The sequence below is a fragment of the Alternaria conjuncta genome, assembly GCF_024043145.1.
Source record: "Alternaria conjuncta strain BMP 0040 chromosome Unknown scaffold_7, whole genome shotgun sequence".
Taxonomy (NCBI): domain Eukaryota; kingdom Fungi; phylum Ascomycota; class Dothideomycetes; order Pleosporales; family Pleosporaceae; genus Alternaria; species Alternaria conjuncta.
The window spans coordinates 1,150,759-1,171,372 of NW_026250096.1; the positions used below are offsets into that span (position 1 = coordinate 1,150,759).

A 20,614-nucleotide genomic window follows, 5' to 3' on the forward strand; every position below is an offset into this window, starting at 1 on the left:
ATGGAGAAGGAAATAGGAAATGCAACTCTGGCCACTAATGCCTCGGAGTGAAGAGGCGCGCAACAAGTCGATCGAAAAAGTACCCCATGTCGGCACCTCGTCTCTTCTCTTTAGCTTTCTTGATCAGATAGCTAGATGTATTCTCTATCTTGATAGCCTCGCGTAAGCCTTGAATAAACACATCTTCGGGTGTGCCCGTCTGGTGAGACTGCATTGACTCGCCCTCCCAGTCCGGCCTGAGTCTAGCGTGGCAGCCAGAGAAGCAAGCGATGTAAAACTCAAGTAACTCTTTGACACCATGATCATCGACCTCGGCATTTTCTTCCGTAGTAGATGGACGCGTGAAGTCGTAGCGGGTGTGGTACGGTAGCTTCGCGGCGTGGTAGTGGATAGATTCTACTGTCATCAAGACAGTAATGAGAACAGCTAGGGCGATAGGCCATTCATCGCAGTTCTTGTTCAAGAGAAGTTGCTCCAGTGATGTGAGTAGATCCTTCATCAAGCTCAGAGCGAGAGCAGGCATGATCGCACCGAACTGCGAGCGGATGAAGCACGGTGTGGGAGTCAGGTCTTCGGGTATGTTTATCGTACTGCAAATGACTTGGTCCAACATGGGGCTCTCAGAGCGTGATGGCAGTGTTATATCGCCGCCAATGTGGACAAGTACGAGAAGCTTGAGCGCCTGGTGAAGTATGCGATAGTGAGGAGATTTTGTCGAGAGGGATCGGGAGAAGACGTAGATGTCGCGTAGGATTCGGAGCGGCGAACAGTATAGTGGGAAAGCGCGGAAGTGGTGAGCTACTAGTAGCGACAAGTGGGAGTCGAGGGTTTGTGTTAGTTGGAATTGCGCATCAGTTGTTAGTACAGCTGGTAGGACGGCATGCTCGTGTGGTGAACCGGTATAAGGCTGTGGCGGCCATGAGTAAATGATATGTTCGTGAACCAGAGGAGCGTCGCCGTTGAGCTGCACAGGGTGTACTGAAACCGGGAATGATGGACCAAAGCCGAAGTTCAACGGAATGGTGTGGGTGACCTCTTTTGAGATTTTGAATTGGCCAGCCGAAACGAACGACTCCAAGGGTCGTGCGGTCGGATGCCACCCGAGACGGTCAGAGAGAAATGCAGCAGACAGATCAATGAGTGTATGATCCCGACACGGGTGGTTGACAAGATCACCTTTGTAGTGATCAAGACAGGCTCTGCACGGAGTACCAGGGTCGCACTTTTCTTTCCGCCGTTGACAGTTGGAGCAAGCGCCGATAATGCGCATCAGTGCTGCGTGCTGGCGCTGCTCAGCAGTGAGAGCTCTCTTTCGTCCTTTTAGCGCTCTTCCTGACATACCCTCTGTACTAGTGGGGGCCAGACGATTGGTCAGTGGGTTGGGTTGGTAGGATACCCACCCGTAGGCGTCGGACGTAGGAGATGGAGTAGAGGCTTTGCGCCGAGAGAGCGAAGCGCTTCTGGAAAGCGCAACACTGCGAGGGTAGCGTGAAGTGCCTGGCGATACCGAGAGCATGGGAGGAGCTCTTCGTGCCGATACAGACGCTGTAGCTCGATTGCTGACGCTTTGTCCACGTGTAGTATCCGGGATAGCGATGGCTCTGCTCCGACTGTGTAGATCATACTCGCCATCTGATCGCTGATAGGATGGCAGCATCGAACTATATCTCTGTGGGAAAGATTGGGGAATTGCGATAGGTTCGACTTCTGATCTGCCTCCGTCGTCTTCTGCAATAGGTTCGATGATCCGTGGCTGCTCTGCCCATGTACCAACGTTCGAAAACAGCCGGGAGTGTCTCATATCCAGACCACTGAAGGAGTGGGATGAGTCCGCAACATGAGGATTGAACACTGTTTCAGCCGTACTCTCAAAAGACCCTGCCGGCGAAGTGAAGGATTCCGGGATACGCTCATATCGTGTGTCTAGAATGGGTGAATCGCTGATGACTCCAAGCGGGGACAGGAGACTGTTGTCGCAGGCACCAAACGATCCGAAGTACTGGCTATCCGCTTGTACGACGAGCGGAGAAGTGGAGATCGTGTCAAAGGATAGAGAGGTGCCATGCACTTGTTCAAACGAGGACTGCCCATCTAGGATTGATGGTGGGGCAGAAACAGTATACTCGAGCGAAGGCGGTTCATCGGCGATCGAGGGCGGCGCTGAAACCAGGTACGCAGGCTCAGATGTATAGCTTTCCGATAGTTGGTGGCCTGCAACGTAGCTACGCTCTTGAGTGCCCGTGTAGTTGGTCTCCCCTTGGAAGAAAGGGTCGTACAATTCGTCGTCCCAGGCAACAAGATCCTGCCAGCTTTCGTTCGGTGAACCCAGGTACGGGATATGAGACATGCTTTGGGTCGGCGGTATCGCGCGTTAGGCTGATGCGAAGGTGCAAGCGAGGATAGAGGAAGACCGTAAGGATCACCCCTTCGCTGAGGGTCTCATGCGGCTAGCGAAGAGAGATGGAAGCGCGGACAAGACTGAATGTCAGAATGTTGCGTTGTAGGGTGGTGTCTGCGTAACATCAATGAACATCTCCAGGCTGAAAGGTGGCCAAAGTTATATTCCACGCGCAAGCTGGGGCAACGTTGGGGTGCTGCGGCTGACTGCGCGGACTTGACTGCCTTGCATCAAAGGCCACCAGGGCAATTGACGAGTAGTCGTCAACGGGCTTATCACGTTGTTGCTGCTTATTAGTCAATGACTAGAACTTGTCTGTGAGCGGCCGCAGGCGGTTGGTGCTGGAAACTTTGCGTTGATGGTATGATGTCTTAGGGCTGGTCGGCAGTGCCATCTGACCATGCGCGGGCCTGCAGCATGGTGGCCGGTCAACTCGATCTGTGATAGCCCTGTCACCGTGCTTTGCCGGCTACGTCTCCCCGCTGTATACTATGAAATGGAGCTCGAATCAGAGCTTGCAACGTGAGCACCCTGCGACGTAGTGCAGCATGTCGGCTTTACCCATTTGCGCGAATTTGGTAGACCATGTCTAAAGAGGCAGGCTTCTGGAAAAACTCCGCCCCATCGTGGCTGTGGACGATGGGACTAGTTTGATAAACTCCGGCCGTGCGTATGCCTCTCTGTGTACCAGGGCGTTGTTACACATTCTTTCTCTTCGACATTTCCACGAGGTGGTAGGTGCTAAATGTCGAACAGTGCTGTGGGGTTTAGAAGGACGACTGCCTGTAGCTGGTGTGCAGGTGCCTGGGCAGGCTGAGGGTAAAGCCTACGTTTGCCGAGCTGAAGCAACACCTTGACCCCTTTGGGGAGACGTCAGTTGCAACTCTCGCGCGACGGCAAGATTGCCGCGCGGGATGGGAACACCTCGGTTCAGAGGTAGCGTTCTTTGACGCCCTCCCCAGACTGTCGTGAACAGACATGCCAGGGTCAAGCGATTATCTAGCCCTTCTGAGTAAACGACATCTCGAATGGACGCGCTATGTATTGCCAAGCGAGAAGCAGCCTGACGTGTTGCCTTGTATGCGGGTCTCTCACGGCATGCGACCATCACCGAGCAGTTAGAGGAACTGCGCCTTACGCTGTCCCTGCGCTAGATGCTGCAGTAGTTTGTACTTGTATGCATGCACTCCACTCATACAGATGTGTAGCCAGCGAGCCTCACTCTTCCTTCGTGTTTGCGGCTCTGCGCAATCACTTCCCCTTCTGCTCGAGCACGTCGCTGACGTAGACTATCCTCAAGACCGTCGATTGCGCAAAAATAACTCAACCCTCGATGCGTCTACCGCGATCCGACCAGGGTCAGTCACTGCGAGAGCTTGTCACCAAGAAATGAACGTGGGACGCAGAAGTATAGTAATGTTTACATAGTTCATACTGAAGGACCCAACGCCGAGAGGACGGAGTGGGTCCAGCCCAAGGAATATTAGGGCAGGTGGTTTGGCCAAAAGATACCAAAGCAAGCAACGCGAACAGACAATGGCCGTAAGAATACGTATATGCGAACAGTAAGACATACGAATGTAGAGAAATACAACAGGAGGAATCAAATCCAGAACGAAACATGTACGAGTACATGTATACCGAGCCCACCCGAAACAACCGTTGACTTGACGTCGGGTATCATCTAAAAGGAAGAAATGTGTGAAGCAGACTGGTATCGTACAGAGCCGATCGCCAAGCTACTCCGAACCTCGACGAGGCTCTTTTTCCCCCCAATTTTTGTCAGACATCGATCATGTCGTCGGATCCCTGACTAGGTGTCGGATCAGAACAAGACCACGCGCGCATGCGGATGATGATGTCCAGATCCGGATCCCCGTCTAGTCAGGAAGCCTCGGCGGGAGCGAAGAACAAGACGATCTCGCCTCTGTCGTTCCTTCTGAGGCGCAGATCCTTCCAGAGCTCTTTCTCCTCTTCCGCCTTGGAGGGCGCACGATCGCGCTGCTCGGAGCGCTCGCGGTGGTATCGTTTCAGGGCCTTGTTGACACTCATGCCGCGTTCAGAGTCTGGTCCTTTGGTAATGAAGGACATGAACAGCCCCGCGCGCGCATCGAAGTCTGCCGAGGCATGTGCGACGTCTCCACTAGGGCGCACGATAAGCTGACCTTGGCCATCTGGCTCCGGGGAGTTTGTTTCCGAACGGTGGTACTCAATAGCCTTCATGGGCTTGCGCTCTCGCGGTGCTGGCGATACCGAGGACGAGTATTGGCGGCGACGGATGCGACGAACCTCTGTGGTAGAATCCTCCCGCTTCTTCTTGGGCCTGATCTTCACGAGAGCAGTGTTGGCCTTGCGCTCTTTGCGTTCCTTATTCTCCTTCCGGTCACGATCGCGGCCTCTGTCCTTCTCCTTCTCCTTTTCCTTCTTCTCTGCTTGCTCACGTGCCTTGATGTCAGCCTTGCGCTGCTTTGCTTGTTCTGCCTCGTATTCTCGCTGCGCGCGCATAAGAGCCTTGGAGTTGCCCTGCTTGACGCGTTTCATCGGGCTCAAAGGCGAGTTGACGTAGTCACCTGAGTCATCTGGCGAAGGTGGGAACTCAGGGCGGGCAAGGAGTTTGTTCAGTCCTCCAGTAAGACCAGAGTGGAGCATCGCGGGGGCATCGGCCATTGTAGTATCCCTTTCCTCTTGGGCGCGGATCGCCGACATGTCAAGTTCGCTGGGCGAATTGCGCTTGCGCTTGCGATCGGTCTTCTTCGACGTCGTCTCCACATCGGTATCACCCGACTTTGTCCTGTTGTGCTTCGACTTGGGAGCAGGCGTGGCATACGAGTCGTAACGCTCACGGGAAGGGCGAACTTGCTCAGTCCCGTACGAGAATCCATTTTGTGCGAAGGACTCGTCGTCGTCGGCTACCTGGAACTTCATAACGTCTGCGATTGCGGGCATGTACTGCTCGTCGTATGCGGGCGGCTGACTGTCTTCGAGCATACGCGCTTCATCGATGTGCGTGGTCGTTCTCGGAACATTGGGCGTCGAGGAGGGGTCCAGGAAATCGAAGACATTGGGCGCTTCAATCGCGGCCTGCTCATGATAGCCTAGAGAATGCGCCGCTGGCGGAGGAGTGGGTGCGCGAGGCGGGGCATCCACGACTGCGACGGCGTTGCCATCGTCGCGCGCGTCTTCGACGTATGCGTTGTGGGGCGTGAGTGCTTGCGAGTTGTCGTGGTAGGCGCTGTCCCGCTTCTGCTGCGGGCCCTTCTTCTTCTCTTTGTAGAGTTTGCCCTGGTACTTCTGGTCTTCGGTTATGCAGGCCTGGTTCGCGTCTGTCAGCCACTTTGAACAATGAAAAATCGAACACGGCGCAATGCGCAGTGCTGGCGCAAGTCGTGCAGCAATCGATAGGCGTTGTTTCGAGGCCGGCAGATCGGCATATAGGGCAGGAGAAGCATATGCGTACCGTGTGGGACTTGTAAGAAGTTCCCGGGAAGTGCACCATGCAGTCGAGGCAGGTAAAGGACGCGCCATAGCACTGGTTGCGGTGGCCGTCAAGCTTCTTCTTTGTGAGGACGTCTCCACAGTTCTAAGCCGTCACAGTCAGCATACGATGCATGGCTACGGCAGGGGCGCATGGTGGGGGAGAGGTAAACATGGGACATGGGGCTCAAGTACCTCGCAGGAGAACGACACCATGGTGGGAATGCGGGTTTCGATGGACAAGAGGCGGTGAACAGCTGGCAGACGGTCAATGGAGGAGAGGATGGAAGAGTCGGTGTGGGGAGGGGGCGCCGCGTCGTTATCACCCCTCGCTGGCCCAGGGAAGGTTTCAGTTGTTTGGGATACAACAAAAGTCGGTATAGCGCTAAGTTGCTTTGGGAACAGGCCCCTGTGACAGTGCGCGCCTCGCGACTCTCCCGAAATACATCAACTGACCGCGCATCGCAGCTGCAGCCCGTTAGCGCCTGCGAATCGCTGCACTTGAGCCACGCGCCCGCCGAACTGGTGGGCTTGGTGGGCTGCCCAGCGCCCTCTCCCAATGGCTCGCCGACCTGGAGCATCAAAGTGCCATGACGCACTCGTATCACACACGGTCCAGAGGGGCACAGTGTCGCAGGTAGAGTGCGATGCTTCGTTCTACCATCCTTCTATCATGCTTGATAAGGCCATCTTGGTGGCTCACCTCGCGACAGGGCTGTTCCTGTCCGACGGCTGATCTCTTGAACATTCATTCGCTAGGGCATTGCTAGGGCAATTTCGAGTCCGGTTTACATCCCACCACCACAAAGCCACTGCGAGACACTGCCGTGTGAAACCCCGCCGACGAACTCTGCGATCTGCCGGGAAGGCCGGAGCTGCTCCGTCGGTATCTTTCAGCTATCGTCTTGACTATTGGCTTATTGGCTCCCTCCCAGGTCGCGAGCAGCCATTTGCGGCGTAGCAGGTACCCGCAAATACTGCTATCGTGACCAAGACGCGACCCGTCTGCGCAGCGCAATGTCTCGGGCATTGCGCATCAAGTCCGCTGCGCCATCCAACCCCAACCTGCATGCAAACACATCCTGCATGTTTCAACATGGGGCTTTTGCGGTCGTAAAGGATACATTGTCAAGTGTATCTTTCAAGGCGATGCGCTTGCCTGCTGATCTCTCTGCCACTCTAGCGCTTTATCATCCGGGGTCTTATGCAGCTGTGTCTTTGTTCGATGTCGGATCGTCGTCTCCACACTGGATGTTGGTGTGCGCGGTCAGTACATGTCTCACATGTCTCACATGTGGTTCGTACAGGGACACTACTTACACCGCAATCATACGCGTCGCCTATGTCTTCGCAGTTGAACTCCGGCTTCCCCAGCCGCTTGTTGACGATGTTGTGTACGTAGCAACCCCACATGGCAGCCGCTGTCCGTGACGAGACCTGGGGAGGATACTTGGCGAGTACTTGTCCGAAGTGCTCTGCGCATTCTCCGCTGAAATCCCAGTCAGCGCGTGACCTCTATATATTGAGCGCCGAGTAGTGTAAGACATACCAGGGGTATAGGCGTTGGAACAGGTGTACATATGACCGCAACGCCTCTTGCTCCTCGTCTGTAGGGCTTTCGGGGAAACGAGCGAAGGTTGTGTGTAGGACTTTCCACGCGGCGCGACCGAGTTCTGCCCTGCATTTGCTTGTCAGCCTGCCTCGTGTGATCTGTGTGGTGCCCGCGCAGGCCATGATGTACGTACTTCGCCGTCGCATTCTCTAGTTTTGGCGCGATGGCATGTCCTGTGAGCACAGCTTCACTGGTACGGCCTAGCTTCTTCTCGGTCGATGGCGATGCTAGGTGTGCTGGTGTCACCTTGTAGGGTCCTACTAGAATGAATGAACAGAGGGCGAACACGACTAAGGCAAAGACGACGAATCTAGCCCGGAGGCCAGTAATGCGGATCATTGTAGAGTAGGTATACTAGTTCTCTGAGACGAGAAAGTGAGGTGTTAGGGCGGTAGGAAGCGTTCCATGGTTCACTGTAGAATGTGAAAGGCTGCCATCCACGGCCACGCGCGCGATGCCTCAGATAACGCCAAGCATTGGGGCTTCGCAGCATCACGCCCGAGTGGTCCCACCACGCGCGGGTAATCTGCAGGTACGTCTGCGCGATCGAAGCTAGTTCGCATTGGAACAACATCGTCAGGGCTCTCCGCGATGGGAAATCTACAATTTGCGGGCGGGTGGGCTTTTGATATAATGCGACGGCTGCCGAGGGATATTACCGGGCTACGTCATCCGATATCGCAGTAGGGCTGAGCTTACTGAGCCTCCGAAAGCGTTCAAAACTTTGGAATCGCCAATTGACTGACCTGCATATTGACTCGCACTTCAGCACACGACACCCTAAACCACAACAACGATGTCAGACTTTCCTCCTCCACCAGTCGACACCATTGGTATGTCAATTGCTAACCCGGTCGCCGGAACGGTCCACACGCCGCAAAGACCTGCGCTAATTCAATCGCAGACTGGAGCAACGTGGGCTTCAAGATTCGGGAAGGTAAGGCTTACCCTGTCGCGATTGACTTCAGTGCGCGGCTGCGATCAAGTATGGACGAGGAGGCAGAGTCTACTTCTGCTGCGTACTCTCAGCCCCACCATACAATCATCTATAAAAAACGCATTTGAACATTTCCTAACTTTGCAAAGTCGCTGGCCATGTTGAATCACACTACTCTAAGGAGACCGGAAAATGGACCCCTCCAGTCTTCGTCGAAGATCCATTCCTACGAATCCACGGTATGGCGCCGGGCCTAAATTACGGAATGCAGTGCTACGAGGGCATGAAGGCTTTCCGCGCACCAAACAACACCATCAACATTTTCAGGCCCAACAAGAACGCCGAGAGGATGCAACACTCCGCGTCTTTCATTTCCATCCCGGAGGTACCGACAGACCATTTCCTCGCATGCTGCAGTATGGCTGTGGGAATGAACGCGGCGTACGTACCGCCCCACGAAACAGGCGCCGCGATGTATATCCGACCACTGCTCTTCGGTAGTTCGGCACAACTTGGCCTGAATCCACCCCAGGAGTACACCTTTGTAGTCTACTGTATCCCGACTGGTGTCTACCATGGCTCAAACCCAGTAGATGCTGTTATTCTTGAGGACTTTGACCGCGCTGCGCCAGAGGGTACTGGATCAGCAAAGGTTGGCGGCAACTATGCTCCAGTATTACGGCATAGCGAGAAGGCGTACAAGGCAGGCTATGGTATTACCCTGCATCTGGACAGCAAGACTAGGAGCGTTGTTGATGAGTTCTCGACATCTGCCTTCATTGGCGTAAAGAAAGATGGTGACAAGGTCAAACTTGTCGCATCCAACAGCAAGAACGTCATCCAGAGTGTTACAGGAGACAGTGTTCTCAGAATCGCCGAATCTTTTGGCTGGGAAGCTGAGTCTCGAGAGGTATTACAAGCGTTCTATCAATGCGTACTGTGAGCTAACAATCTCAGATCGCCTATGACGAACTCGAGTCCTTTGACGAGGTCCTTGCTGCTGGAACCGCGGCGGCTCTTGTACCTATCAAATCCATTACTCTGCCTTCCAAGGACGACAAGTTCACATACGCAGAGGCACAACAAGAACCAGGCCCAGCATGCAAGAAGCTCCTGTCGACCTTGAAGGGTATCCAGCAAGGAAAGATCGAGGACAAGCAGAGCTGGCTGTTCAAGGTAGAGAGGCCAGAGCAATTCGGAAAGCAAGATCAGGCAAATGGAGCCAAGATAGTTGGACAACTGCCTTAGAAGGGTTGTGTCAACCAAGGATCAAGCGTACACCATGTAAAAATCGCAAAAGTTCGAATGATTGCCACCATGGTTACAACCCGCCCAAGGCTGACCTTCTACATCTACATGAAGGAATTGTGAACAGTGTGAGACTGAACAAAACAAACGTGGATTGCATCTCCGCTTTTGCTTTGTCCTATACTTAGACGTGACTGTTACAACTCAAACACCCGACAGCAAGACCACGTGCTTGAAACGAAGAAGACGATCATAACACCGGAAACGCGGAGCTTGCAACGGCGATATCTCGTGTTAAAGGTGTTGGCGCCCCAGGAGTATAAGTGCCGAGGCGGCCAGAACTATTTCCTCGACACCCCCACGCAGTCTAGCCCCATACGCATACGTCATCCCTGCTTTTCACCCGCAGAACCCACCTGCATCTGCATCATTCGAGCGCGCGTCTACCCAGCAGTGCAACGAGACAGACACCCGACATCCCTACCCTTCCGCATACCCACGAGGCCCGCACCCTTGATTAGGCCTACGGCAGTTACCGCCTCGCACAGAATAACTGGCACGCCGGTGCCACACGATCCATCCATAGAGTCACATCGCAACCGGGTGCAACATGCCTGGATCGTTTTCGAGGATTCGCGACAAGGCGAGGCGCCACCTGGGTGATCCTAGTCCGGATGAGGCCTATCTTTCTTGTGAGTCTGCATCGAGAGAGTGCAAGAGGGCGAACACTGACTGAGAGTAGATCACGATGTGAGGGGTGTGTACGCGTCGCCTGTTCCTTGACTTGCGCTTCCATGCGCTTTTGACTAATCAACGACCATACTGACGACTACAGTGACGCGAGCCGACTTGGACAGTATCAAGTCTAATGACTGGCTTACGGACAATGTGCGCATACCACTTCCTCCCCATCCACCACAGTCATGACTAACGCATCAACAGGCAATCGCCTTCTGGCAAGAATACCTCGAGCGCGAAGAGCTCAACGCCTTCCCCAAAGCCTCCATCGTCCTCCTCCGCCCCTCCATGTCCTACATGCTCATGCAAAGCGCCGAGCCCCTCTCCCTCAAAGAAGTCCTCCCCAACTTCAGCCACACAACCCACGTCTTCCTGCCGATAAATGACAACACCGACGTCACACAAGCCGAAGGCGGCTCGCATTGGTCCCTCCTCCTCGTGTCCATCATCGACGGCGTGTCCTTCCACTACGACTCCATGACCCAGTCCAACGAGCGGGAAGCACGGAGTACGACTATGAAGCTGGAACAACTGTTGGGCAAACGACTGCGGTTTATCCCTATGAATGATAGTCCGCAGCAAGAGAACGGCAGCGACTGTGGCGTATTCGTTTGTGTGCTCATGCGGCATTTACTGCTTAAGAGGCTGCTTCGGGCCGATGCGAGCAAGAAGGTTAGCATGAGCATGCGGGATGCACACATCAATGCGAAGGATGGACGGAGAACTATGCTCAAGGTCATCGAAGAGAGGAGGGATGAGGGCAAGCGGAGACGCTCGTAGGTTTCTCATACTTGAGTACGACTACAGAGAAGAAGCTAACATTTGTGCAGAGGAAGCCACTCGCCGTTTAGGAACCCCTCCGCCCACTCCAAGAGCCCGCCACGTATAGGCGACGAACAGTCACAGGAGCGTTAGTACCCGCTGTGATTTGTATCGAAGGGATTTCATGGCCGAGCCCTATGCGATGGAAATTAAGAACACGGCCTTGTTCTCCTGTGTGAACGTAGCACTGCATACACCGCATCCCCGGTTATAAATACGTGAGCGAGCGTAGGATACCCCTCACTCGGGAGACGGACTGAATGGGGTTATGAATTACGATTTACGTGTTTCATGTTTACGCAAATATACGAATAGCTGGCATCATCACTGGAGTTGATAGTATTAATGGAACACGCATCTTAACATCTTTACATTGCGAGTTGGGCTAGGAATATATGCGCATTCGAGCCTATGTGCATGTCTGGTCTGTGACAGATACCACTAACCAACGTGATAGCGCCACTCATGCATATACAAACGTGTCCAGACGCTTGCTTCCAGATCCTAGACCCCAAAAACGATAGATGCGCGCTCTACGAATCCCGCAAAGTGCTCTAACCCGTTCAACACGTCTAAGTCGTATTGTCGTCTGCCTTGGTTTCCACCGGCTTAGCTTCGCCCTTGGGCACAAGATTACCGTTGTCATCCCGCGGGATACGTTCCCAGCCCGTCTTAAACCTCTTCTTGCTTGCGTCGAAGCGAGGCAACGGATGGGCCTCAGTATTCAGAACGATCTGATCGAGAGGGAGGAGGTCGTCGGGAGAGAAGAGAAGGTACATGTATTTGAGCGTCTCGGCCTGCATGAATGTGTTAGTAAACCAATCCAATGGTTTTGAAAATATGGAAACGAAGGGGGAAAAGGAACTTACAAGCCAGAAACTCTCCATGTTGTCTCGCGACGGAGGAGGTACCTTCGTCACATCACCGATACTAGAGAACCCGCCATTGTCCTCTACGATAGTATGTTTGACGAAAGCTTCAAACATGTCCCAGCCCCATTCGCGGTAGATGTCATCACCGGTTATGCGCCACATGTACAGGAGCGACTCTACTGTTTCTGGTCGCTGAAGATTATGCGTATCAGCTGGCTTGAGGTCGAAATCGCTCTTCCAGCCCTCGCCGTCGGGGACACTGGTGTCGAGCTCGGATTTGGACGCGAGGATCTCGGTGCGGTACATCTTGGGCGGGTCGTCGAGCTGGAAGTAGGCGATTTCAGGGGCGAGACCTGTGGCGGTTACTTTGTACATGCCCATGCATGTTTTTGTGAGTTCGCGGGCGAGGGTTATGTCTTCTTCTTGTGCTTTGCCCCAGGTGGGTAGTTTGCGGGCGTCGGCAAGGGGGATGCCGCCGGTTGCGGCGAGGGCGATCGTGCCGGGAAGAAAACAGACGAGGTGGTCCATCTTGGGGTGGAGTTTGCCTTCGATACCGCTTGGTCGCTCTGCCAGGACGGTGAAGTGGCTGTTCTTCGTGTATGTGAGGAGATGCTTCTTTGCGCCGTTGAGCGACTCGTTCCACATCTCTTGGTAGACTGGTTCTTGCTTCTGGGTCTGCAGGTACTGCTTGATGAGGTATTCGTAGTAGCTGTCTCCACGGCTGCCCCATCGGATCTCGCTTCCGCGGAAGGTGCCTTTGTCTGCGTAGATGAAGATGGGTAGGAGACCGTCTTTGGCGCCGTTGTCATCCACGACTTTCATTACTTTCTCAGCTACATCCCAGTAGTGTGCCTCACCGGTGAGGAACGCTAGGTATTTCATCTCGAGTTGGAGAGTGGTTGCTTCGGCTGTGGAGGACGCACCGCCGTCGGCGTGCGAGGCTTCGCCTTTGGCGTCTCTTAGGATCACACTGGCCCAGGGCACACCCGAAGGTGACTCGTACGCGCCCATGAGACGATCAGCCAGGTCGGTAGCTTTCTCCAGGAAGAGGTCCTCCTCGTTTGAGTTCTCAGGCTTCAGGCCCGGAAGTGTCTCCTGCAAGTAGTGTGCAGACAGCAGACCACCAAGCATGCGTATAGTTGTCTCGAAGGTATTGACATCCTGCTTCTTGTCGTAATCGAGGCTCGTCGAAATCCATTGCCGTGCGTGGGTGAGTTCTTTGGTGAGGTTCATGATCATGAGCGTGTCGAGCGCGTCCACGATGATCCAGCCCAGACCGTTGGGCTCAGCCATGTATCGACCCTTCTTCGAAACGGGGTGGTACTCGTCGTAGCCCCAGCCATGTTCCTCGTATGCGTTCCAACTCAGCAAAAACGCGTCCTTGACTGCTTGTCTCCGCTTCTCCCAGTCAACTTTGCTCTTCTTTCCGGCAGCACTTCCACCTATATTTGACAACAAGCTCTTGCCCTTATCCTTCTCGTCTTGTACTGTGCCCACGTTTGTGCCACCACTAGACCATCCGAACCAGTAGAACAGCCCCAGCACTACCAGTGCTATCAGCGACATGCCCCTCTTACTCCGCAGGAAGCCTTTCCTTCCCCTCGCACCACCGCCATATCCATAGCTTTTCCCCGAAGGCTTGTCCTTATACATTGGCAAGCCCTTTTCGTTCCCCGGTAGTTTGTTCCAAACATTATCTTCAAACTTTCGTTGCGCGCTCTCGAAATTGGGTACGTTGCGCGGGATGGCGAAGGACATATCTGAGTCCTGGATCGCCTGTTTCGTGGCCTCGACTGCCTGCTTGGTCGATTCGACAGCTTGCGAGGCTTTCTTGTTGGCGGCGTTCTGGAGGACGGCGAAGGCGGAGGGTGTCTTGAATGCTGTTTTGCTGCGGAGGTTGAACGGGTCGCGTGTCGAGTTCATGAGGCGGCGCGACGCGTAGTGCTGATTGAACAATAGACCAGGCGGAGCGAGTGTATTTCACCCTTGCGAAGTCTGATAACTTGACATCTTGCTCCAGACTCCAGTCGGCTTGGGAAGCAATGCTCAAAGCGCCCTCTGTCTGACTCGCCAGGTGTTCATTGCTCATCCCCGATGCAGATAGCTTGGCTAGACAGGGGTCCCGCATCTCAGGAAACATCAGCCACAGCGGAGTTCAATGGGGAAGCTCCACCTCACACCTCAGCCTCGTTGCGACTCGCAAGCATCGCTCTTCCTTGTGGTACAGATAGGACACGCGTACTCAGGCAGAAGCACAGTATAGCCTCCTTCCTCAACCAAATATATCTCAGCACGATGAGGTATATCAACAGCAGCTGCGATGCGGCAATATGTTTCCAGAAGTACTCGAGCTTTGTTCTTATGATCACCGCCCACCCTGCAGTATTTACGATTACCGCGTCTTGTCGTCATTGCTATCTACACGTTACGTGATGGCGTTCTACACCAAGGACGAGATGCGCTTCCTACTCTTTGCTCTCTTTTCCTGCCTACCCTTACACCGTTGCTTTCGCATTGCTCGCACACCTTCCCCGCCAGTACATAGAACAGAGACGCCTAGTATCGGAAAGTCGCAGTCAAGAGCGCATGTACGGAAGAGCAAGACGAAGCGATACGATTCTTCATCTACCATAACCATCTCACCAAGCGAAACGCAATGTCAGGCGCAAGCATGAAGCGCATTCAAATCACACCAGACGGCTCCGGCCCACCTACAAAACTCGACACTGACGTTCCTACCTCTTTACCCGACGCCAAAGAAACCAAGATCCATCCTCAGAACGCCCCAGACGCTTCAACAAATGCCTCCCTTTTCTTCGTTGGAACTGCCACCACAATCCTAGAGTGGGAAGGCATCCGCATTCTCACTGATCCCAACTTCCTACATGCTGGCGATCATGTTCACCTGGGACCTGGCGTTGGTGCGACGAGACAGACTAACCCCGCCATCGATTTGGAAGAGCTACCAAGAATCGATGTGATCTTGCTGTCGCACTACCACGAAGACCACTTCGACCGAGAAGTAGAGGAAAAACTGTCAAAAGGTCTCCCGATCATCACTACACCACATGCCAAGGAATGCCTGACAGGCAAAGGCGAGGAGTCGTTCAAGAATGTGCATGCGCTAGACTTCTGGAACAGCTTGCTCCTAGATGTATCGCAGTCAGACCAAACAAACAAAAGCGGTCCGAAGCCTAGCATCAAAGTCACAGGTGTGCCGGGCAAGCATGTACCCCCAGGTCCACTGAACGTCGCGAACGATATTCTTGGCGCTGTTCCACCTACGAATGGCTGGATGGTCGAATTAGGGTACTCGGATGGTTCTTCTAGCGACGGTAGTGACTTCGAGAACGGATACAGGATTTACATCTCTGGCGACACGCTGATGGTGGACGAGCTCAAGGAGATTCCTGAGCGATACAAAGATCAGAACATCGACCTGATGCTGGTCCACCTGGGAGGCACCACGATTCCTGGACCTAAGATGCCGTTGCTGATGGTCACAATGGATGCCGAACAGGGCGTACAGCTGATGCAGCTCATCAACCCCGACCTGACGATTCCAATCCATTACGACGATTATGATGTGTTCCTGAGCCCGCTGGACGATTTCAAGAAGGCGGTACACGCGGCGGGTCTAGATAGCAAGGTCGTGTATCTGGACCGCAAGGATCAGTACAAGTTCAACGTGAAGCAAGGACAGAAGCCGAAGCAATCGCTGTATTAGTAGCCCTATCGGTAGTGACTCTGCAACTAGCTGTTCAGCAAAATTGACCATGATACATGATGATTCTTGGTGCACGTCGGAAACAGGCTGTGGTGTTCGGAATGAAGTTTGACTTTTTTCATTCCTGGTGGTAACCCAGTGTGAAGGGTTCCGTGATGCCATTGAACAAAATTTATCCGTTGAGACGCCGTCCGCCCATGCCTTCGTGCTTCGTGCGCATCGTGCGTTGATGTCCTTGCACACTTCCGTCCTCAGTTCCTCATGCGTTCGATCTGTTTATGCGTGCTTGCCCTTGGGGTTCTTCTTGCCAACGTCGGTGATAGTAAGACCTGCGGTTGTTAGATTCGTGTCATTGGCGCTGGAGTATTGGGGATGTGCGTACCCGGGGGCAGACTCTGCTTGAGCTTCTCGGCCTTGTCGGTGTCCTTAAGAACGAGGGTGTAGACGTTTGTTGAGCATCGGACCTTGAACTTGATGTTGTTGACCTTCTTGTTCTTCTTTATGCGGGCGGCTGCGATAATGTCAGTCCAGTGCTCTCATCACGTTCGCTGCCTCGATCGTCGCAGGTCTCTGCGGCTCGCATTCATCGTGCACAATTCCTCCTCCTACTGCGACCGCAACCTCCCTCGGCAAAAGTGGTAAACATACACTTGGCATCCTTGCGCCTGCAGATCTCGATGAACTGCTTGATGTCGGAAACTTCGGAAGGCATCTTGACGATTTGTGTGTGGACGGGTCGTTGGAGTTCGGGATCGTGAAGTTCGGAGACGCCTAGGCACAGGCCAAAAATGCTGTGGACTCGCTTGAAACGCACGGGCTGCGAAGGGGCTGCCCGCAAGCGTTGCTGCTTTGGGCCTGGTGGGGTGACGACGAGTGTGGCGTAAACCAGGAACGCCATGGCTGCGGCGCATGAAACAGTGCTGCCTACGACCTTATAACTGCTGCAATTCTTATCGAAAGTTCATCCCGCTCCTCGTCTCGCTCAGAACCCCTTGGATATCTCTCCACACACGCACATACGGCCAACTTCCACCCTTCAGCATGCCGACCCCCATCGATCGCGCGGTCCAACAACGTGTAGGTTACTCATGGCTCTCCTGGCATCTACTTTACATAGTGGGCCTTCTACATGCAGCCATAATCACATGCTAAGACGATGCAGGGCCCGTTCTTCGCTTTTGCCGCAGTCGTCGCTGGTGTAGCAGCATGGAGCATCTGGGGACAAGACATCTTCCCTAGTCAAGACCCTACTGGCGGTACGTCGTTCTGAACCTCTTCATCGGCAAAGCATCGCACGTCCAGGTTTGCTGACAATGATTTCAGACCCAGAAACATGGACACATGATCAATGCGTTACCTGGCTAAAACACGTAAGTTCTTTACAGCCTCAGTGTGACGAAGGACACATGATAGCTTTGGCCACCTTTCAGCGATGAATGCCTTCTTCACACTGAGGTACACGCCGTTAGTATTCTTTACGCTAACGCCAAATCAGAGAAATTTACATCCCTCCCCTGTCGCAACAACCGCTGAGCTACTAGAGCGGATCAAGGCGAATATGAGGGTAGCCAGAGAGCGAACGCCGGGTCAATGAGCACATATAGCCCAAGATGTCTATCCAATCCGAATAAATTGCATGCTTAGTTACAGATTTTCTCCCATAACTCCTGCAGAATACCATGGGTAGTCGCCAGGCTGAGCCATCGTTGACCGATCGAACCTCGAATCAACCCCGACTACCTCCAGGCCTCACCATATTTTTCCCTCCATAACTCCTGCAAAACACCTTGGTAGTCGCCTCGCTGAGCTGTTGCTCACCGATTGAACGTCAAATCAACCTCGAATACCTCCACGCCTCATCGTATTTCTCGCCAAATAACTCCCGCAGAATGATTCGGTAGTCGCCTGGCTGAGCCATCGTCCATTCATCCAGAGCATAAAAAAACTTGACTTGCTCCCGGCCTCACCGTATCACATCAACGCCGTACTCCTGCCAACAAACTTTTGACCTGTTTCCTACACTCCACTCCCTACTTATTGTCGCCGTCCGCCTTCTTGAACTCCTGCAGGACCTCAACGCTGGCGTTATAGTGCTCTGCCTCCTCAGTGTACGCACTCTCTTCTTCCGTCATCTCTCGCTTGAGACGATCCAGCTCCTCCGCCATACGCTGCTTGTAGGGTCCCATCTGCGCATCGATTTCCACCTGCTTCTCAGCGGTCTCCGCACGCCTCTTGCGCATATCATCGAGCTTCTTTCGTTGATCTGCCAGCTGGCGCTCGATGGAAAGCGTCTTGGGTGTTGATGAGCGCGGAGCTGTAGGCAAGGTGGAGGGTGGCAAAGATGTCGGCACAGGCGTAGGTACGGATTTCGCACGCTTTGGCTCCGGTGTCATACCATTGGCGGTAGTAGATGAACGTTTGACTGGTACGACTGCCACTGGGGGCGTATCTGACTTCTTCTGACCGTTGGTAATGTTGGTAGTGACAGGTGCTGATTTCCCGGTCGCCTTATTTGCTGGAGTGATGGGCGTTTGCGGAGGCTGCTTGGTAGTCGCCTTGGCTACGGATACGGACTTCTCTGCGTGCGCATTTGCCGGCTTAGTGCTTGATTCTGGAAGGCTGGATACTTTCGCGATCATGTCGGCTACCGGTACAGAAGGCGCAGCGGCGATCTTTTCTGTAACTTTCTCACCACCGCTACCGGAATGAGAGGTAGAGGTGCTGTTATCAGTATCTCCATTGGCAATCTGCGCTTGTGCTCGAGGAGATGCCATCGTAGTTGCTTCGGGGGTCTTTGATTTGGGTCCAGGTTTCTTCTGAATGGGGCTGGAGATCTATAGGTAGGTATTAGAAGTAGGCAACAATTAGGCTGAGTCAGGAGTCAAAGGTGATGCGAAGATGGGGGCGGTGGGAAAGGTAAAGTTATGGAAACTTTTCTCTTACCTTTGGGGCTGTCTGTGCGCTTTTCGCTGGCGTCGTGGAAGGCATTGGCGATTCGGATCGCGACGAGGCATCTCCGTCGTTCTTTGATGCGGGCCTTGCACCCAAAACCAGAGGAGGAAGAGGCTCCAGCGCTAGAGTATGCGGGTCTGCCAATCCCGGATCTTTGGGGTCAAAGGTCATGATCATGTCTCGGTCCTCCATATCGTCTGAGTGCTATGTAAGCCTCGTACCTGAGAATGAGTTTGAGCAGCTGACCTTCACTGCGATAGTGGAAACGAAAGATGGCCCATGGCTCCGGACCTGGACGCTTTGCATCTGCCCTGCGCTTGTGCAGGTTCGGCTGCGTACCCTCCAACGGAACGATATTTTCTTCCAAAGACATCTTCAGAGTTGGAGGTACCTTCATGTAGCTTGCCTTCTGCTCGGTGCTGCCCGGATGATCCTCTTCAACACCACCTTCGATTTCGTAGTATTTTCTCACGTTACTGACTTCGTGAGAAACACCCAATTGTCGCGTGATGTACAAGCGATGCTCGATCGTTCCGATGGTTTCAGGCTCGTCACCTTGTGCCATGACCACATTCAAGAGAGGAGTTGCGGTCATCTCAGTGTCGATGATCTCTTTCCCATTCTTCCATAGGAACTTTTCGGTATCAATCTTCCTGTTGGTCTGCAAGCTTACAGCTTTTGCGACATATGAGTTGGCTTTTCGTAGCACTCCGTCCACAATGGTATCATAGGCCACGGCCAGAGTCTGAATCTTCGTTAGTTTCATCGTTCAGACCTTTGCAAGTATTGCGTACGGTGCCCGTGAACCTGCCGCCAACTCGAGGCTTGTGACCTTCGTCAATGACCACATAACAGCAGATGGCGTTGTCCCGTGGGTCGATGTACTGATCGTATTCCTCAAGCGCCGCAACCTGGCCATCGACATAGATGTTGACCTGTGCTCTTCGGTCGCTGCCCCTTTCGATAACCTTCATGATGGAGAGATTCGTTATGAGACGAAGAATGTGTATAATCGAGGCGTATCTTGCGATGACCCAGTATCTTTTCTCGCGTACGCTTGGACTGAGCCGAAAGTCAACGCGAAGTGACTACTCGACTGAGAGATACGGAAGTCGCTACTGTACCAGATTTGGCGCGACTGAGTTGGGTACGTGCCAAACTGCAGAGGAAGTGTCCAGGCGCCGGAATAGATCGTTGCTCACTAGCAGTATCCACAGCGTGAGAGGTGAAGGATGTTCGGAACTACAAGCGCCTCCACCGCCGACTGTCGCGCTTTGGGGCTTCGGTAGTCGCGTGCCTGCTGTTTTGGGCAACTAAGGGCAACCTGAACCTGGAGAAGGAAATTTGGTATCAGGCCGAAACGGAGAGAATATTCGAGATGGGAAGGAGTGGAGAGAGAGGAAGAGGGTGCGTCTTGAAGATTGGGAAACCTGATGAAGACGGCAGAGTAGTGAGGTGAAGGTGAGGCTACCTAGGTAGTTAGGTGGTTGACACGTGCTAGAGAAACGCTGTGTTGCCAGGGACAGCCACGTCTGCGAAAGTCCAAGTGAGAGTGACTGCATGAGCGCTCATACACCCAGTCCGATAAGACATACCGAACCTAGACTGCTCTGCGGAGCAGCACGACTTTGAGAGCCCGCATGCTATGTAGACTGCTAGAACAACTCCATTTGATTCTCTCGCTCGCCCTCAGAGTGACAGTCTTGACCGACTTGAAGTTTTCTAATAAAGGCCTGTAGGTTCTGCAATCCCTATCGCATACTTCAAAGAGGGCATTTGGCATGTTCTGAGAATTTTTGTTGATGGGTCATTGTGTGCTCCTGGAGCAATCTTG

At 53.6% G+C, this 20,614-nt stretch overlaps 10 protein-coding genes across 10 annotated transcripts; 4 read left to right on the top strand and 6 right to left on the bottom strand.

The window, feature by feature from the left end:
• Positions 1–34: 34 nt before the first annotated feature.
• On the bottom strand, positions 35–2,347 carry J4E85_005500 (uncharacterized protein; the record flags this gene model as incomplete). Its single annotated transcript, XM_051469745.1, has 1 exon — positions 35–2,347. One exon carries the CDS (start codon positions 2,345–2,347, stop codon positions 35–37), a length of 2,313 nt encoding a protein of 770 aa, XP_051326576.1.
• A 1,935-nt stretch (positions 2,348–4,282) lies between these two features.
• On the bottom strand, positions 4,283–6,088 carry J4E85_005501 (uncharacterized protein; the record flags this gene model as incomplete). The annotated part of the gene is made up of 3 exons (XM_051469746.1): positions 4,283–5,710; positions 5,856–5,978; positions 6,068–6,088. 3 exons carry the CDS (start codon positions 6,086–6,088, stop codon positions 4,283–4,285), a joined length of 1,572 nt encoding a protein of 523 aa, XP_051326577.1.
• A 986-nt stretch (positions 6,089–7,074) lies between these two features.
• On the bottom strand, positions 7,075–7,823 carry J4E85_005502 (uncharacterized protein; the record flags this gene model as incomplete). Its single annotated transcript, XM_051469747.1, has 4 exons — positions 7,075–7,119; positions 7,193–7,361; positions 7,422–7,550; positions 7,618–7,823. 4 exons carry the CDS (start codon positions 7,821–7,823, stop codon positions 7,075–7,077), a joined length of 549 nt encoding a protein of 182 aa, XP_051326578.1.
• Positions 7,824–8,280: 457 nt separating this feature from the next.
• On the top strand, positions 8,281–9,669 carry J4E85_005503 (uncharacterized protein; the record flags this gene model as incomplete). Its single annotated transcript, XM_051469748.1, has 4 exons — positions 8,281–8,317; positions 8,389–8,421; positions 8,571–9,331; positions 9,379–9,669. 4 exons carry the CDS (start codon positions 8,281–8,283, stop codon positions 9,667–9,669), a joined length of 1,122 nt encoding a protein of 373 aa, XP_051326579.1.
• A 610-nt stretch (positions 9,670–10,279) lies between these two features.
• On the top strand, positions 10,280–11,322 carry J4E85_005504 (uncharacterized protein; the record flags this gene model as incomplete). The annotated part of the gene is made up of 4 exons (XM_051469749.1): positions 10,280–10,361; positions 10,505–10,557; positions 10,612–11,183; positions 11,238–11,322. 4 exons carry the CDS (start codon positions 10,280–10,282, stop codon positions 11,320–11,322), a joined length of 792 nt encoding a protein of 263 aa, XP_051326580.1.
• A 479-nt stretch (positions 11,323–11,801) lies between these two features.
• On the bottom strand, positions 11,802–14,024 carry J4E85_005505 (uncharacterized protein; the record flags this gene model as incomplete). The annotated part of the gene is made up of 2 exons (XM_051469750.1): positions 11,802–12,026; positions 12,099–14,024. The coding sequence occupies 2 exons, from the start codon at positions 14,022–14,024 to the stop codon at positions 11,802–11,804; spliced, it is 2,151 nt and encodes a 716-aa protein (XP_051326581.1).
• A 733-nt stretch (positions 14,025–14,757) lies between these two features.
• J4E85_005506 (uncharacterized protein) lies at positions 14,758–15,828 on the top strand (the record flags this gene model as incomplete). Its single annotated transcript, XM_051469751.1, has 1 exon — positions 14,758–15,828. The coding sequence occupies one exon, from the start codon at positions 14,758–14,760 to the stop codon at positions 15,826–15,828; it is 1,071 nt and encodes a 356-aa protein (XP_051326582.1).
• Positions 15,829–16,104: 276 nt separating this feature from the next.
• J4E85_005507 (uncharacterized protein) lies at positions 16,105–16,726 on the bottom strand (the record flags this gene model as incomplete). The annotated part of the gene is made up of 3 exons (XM_051469752.1): positions 16,105–16,157; positions 16,211–16,339; positions 16,477–16,726. The coding sequence occupies 3 exons, from the start codon at positions 16,724–16,726 to the stop codon at positions 16,105–16,107; spliced, it is 432 nt and encodes a 143-aa protein (XP_051326583.1).
• Positions 16,727–16,869: 143 nt separating this feature from the next.
• Positions 16,870–17,422, top strand: J4E85_005508 (uncharacterized protein; the record flags this gene model as incomplete). The annotated part of the gene is made up of 4 exons (XM_051469753.1): positions 16,870–16,905; positions 16,991–17,084; positions 17,152–17,198; positions 17,324–17,422. The coding sequence occupies 4 exons, from the start codon at positions 16,870–16,872 to the stop codon at positions 17,420–17,422; spliced, it is 276 nt and encodes a 91-aa protein (XP_051326584.1).
• A 436-nt stretch (positions 17,423–17,858) lies between these two features.
• On the bottom strand, positions 17,859–19,754 carry J4E85_005509 (uncharacterized protein; the record flags this gene model as incomplete). The annotated part of the gene is made up of 4 exons (XM_051469754.1): positions 17,859–18,662; positions 18,772–18,977; positions 19,027–19,525; positions 19,575–19,754. The coding sequence occupies 4 exons, from the start codon at positions 19,752–19,754 to the stop codon at positions 17,859–17,861; spliced, it is 1,689 nt and encodes a 562-aa protein (XP_051326585.1).
• Between the last annotated feature and the right edge of the window lie 860 nt (positions 19,755–20,614).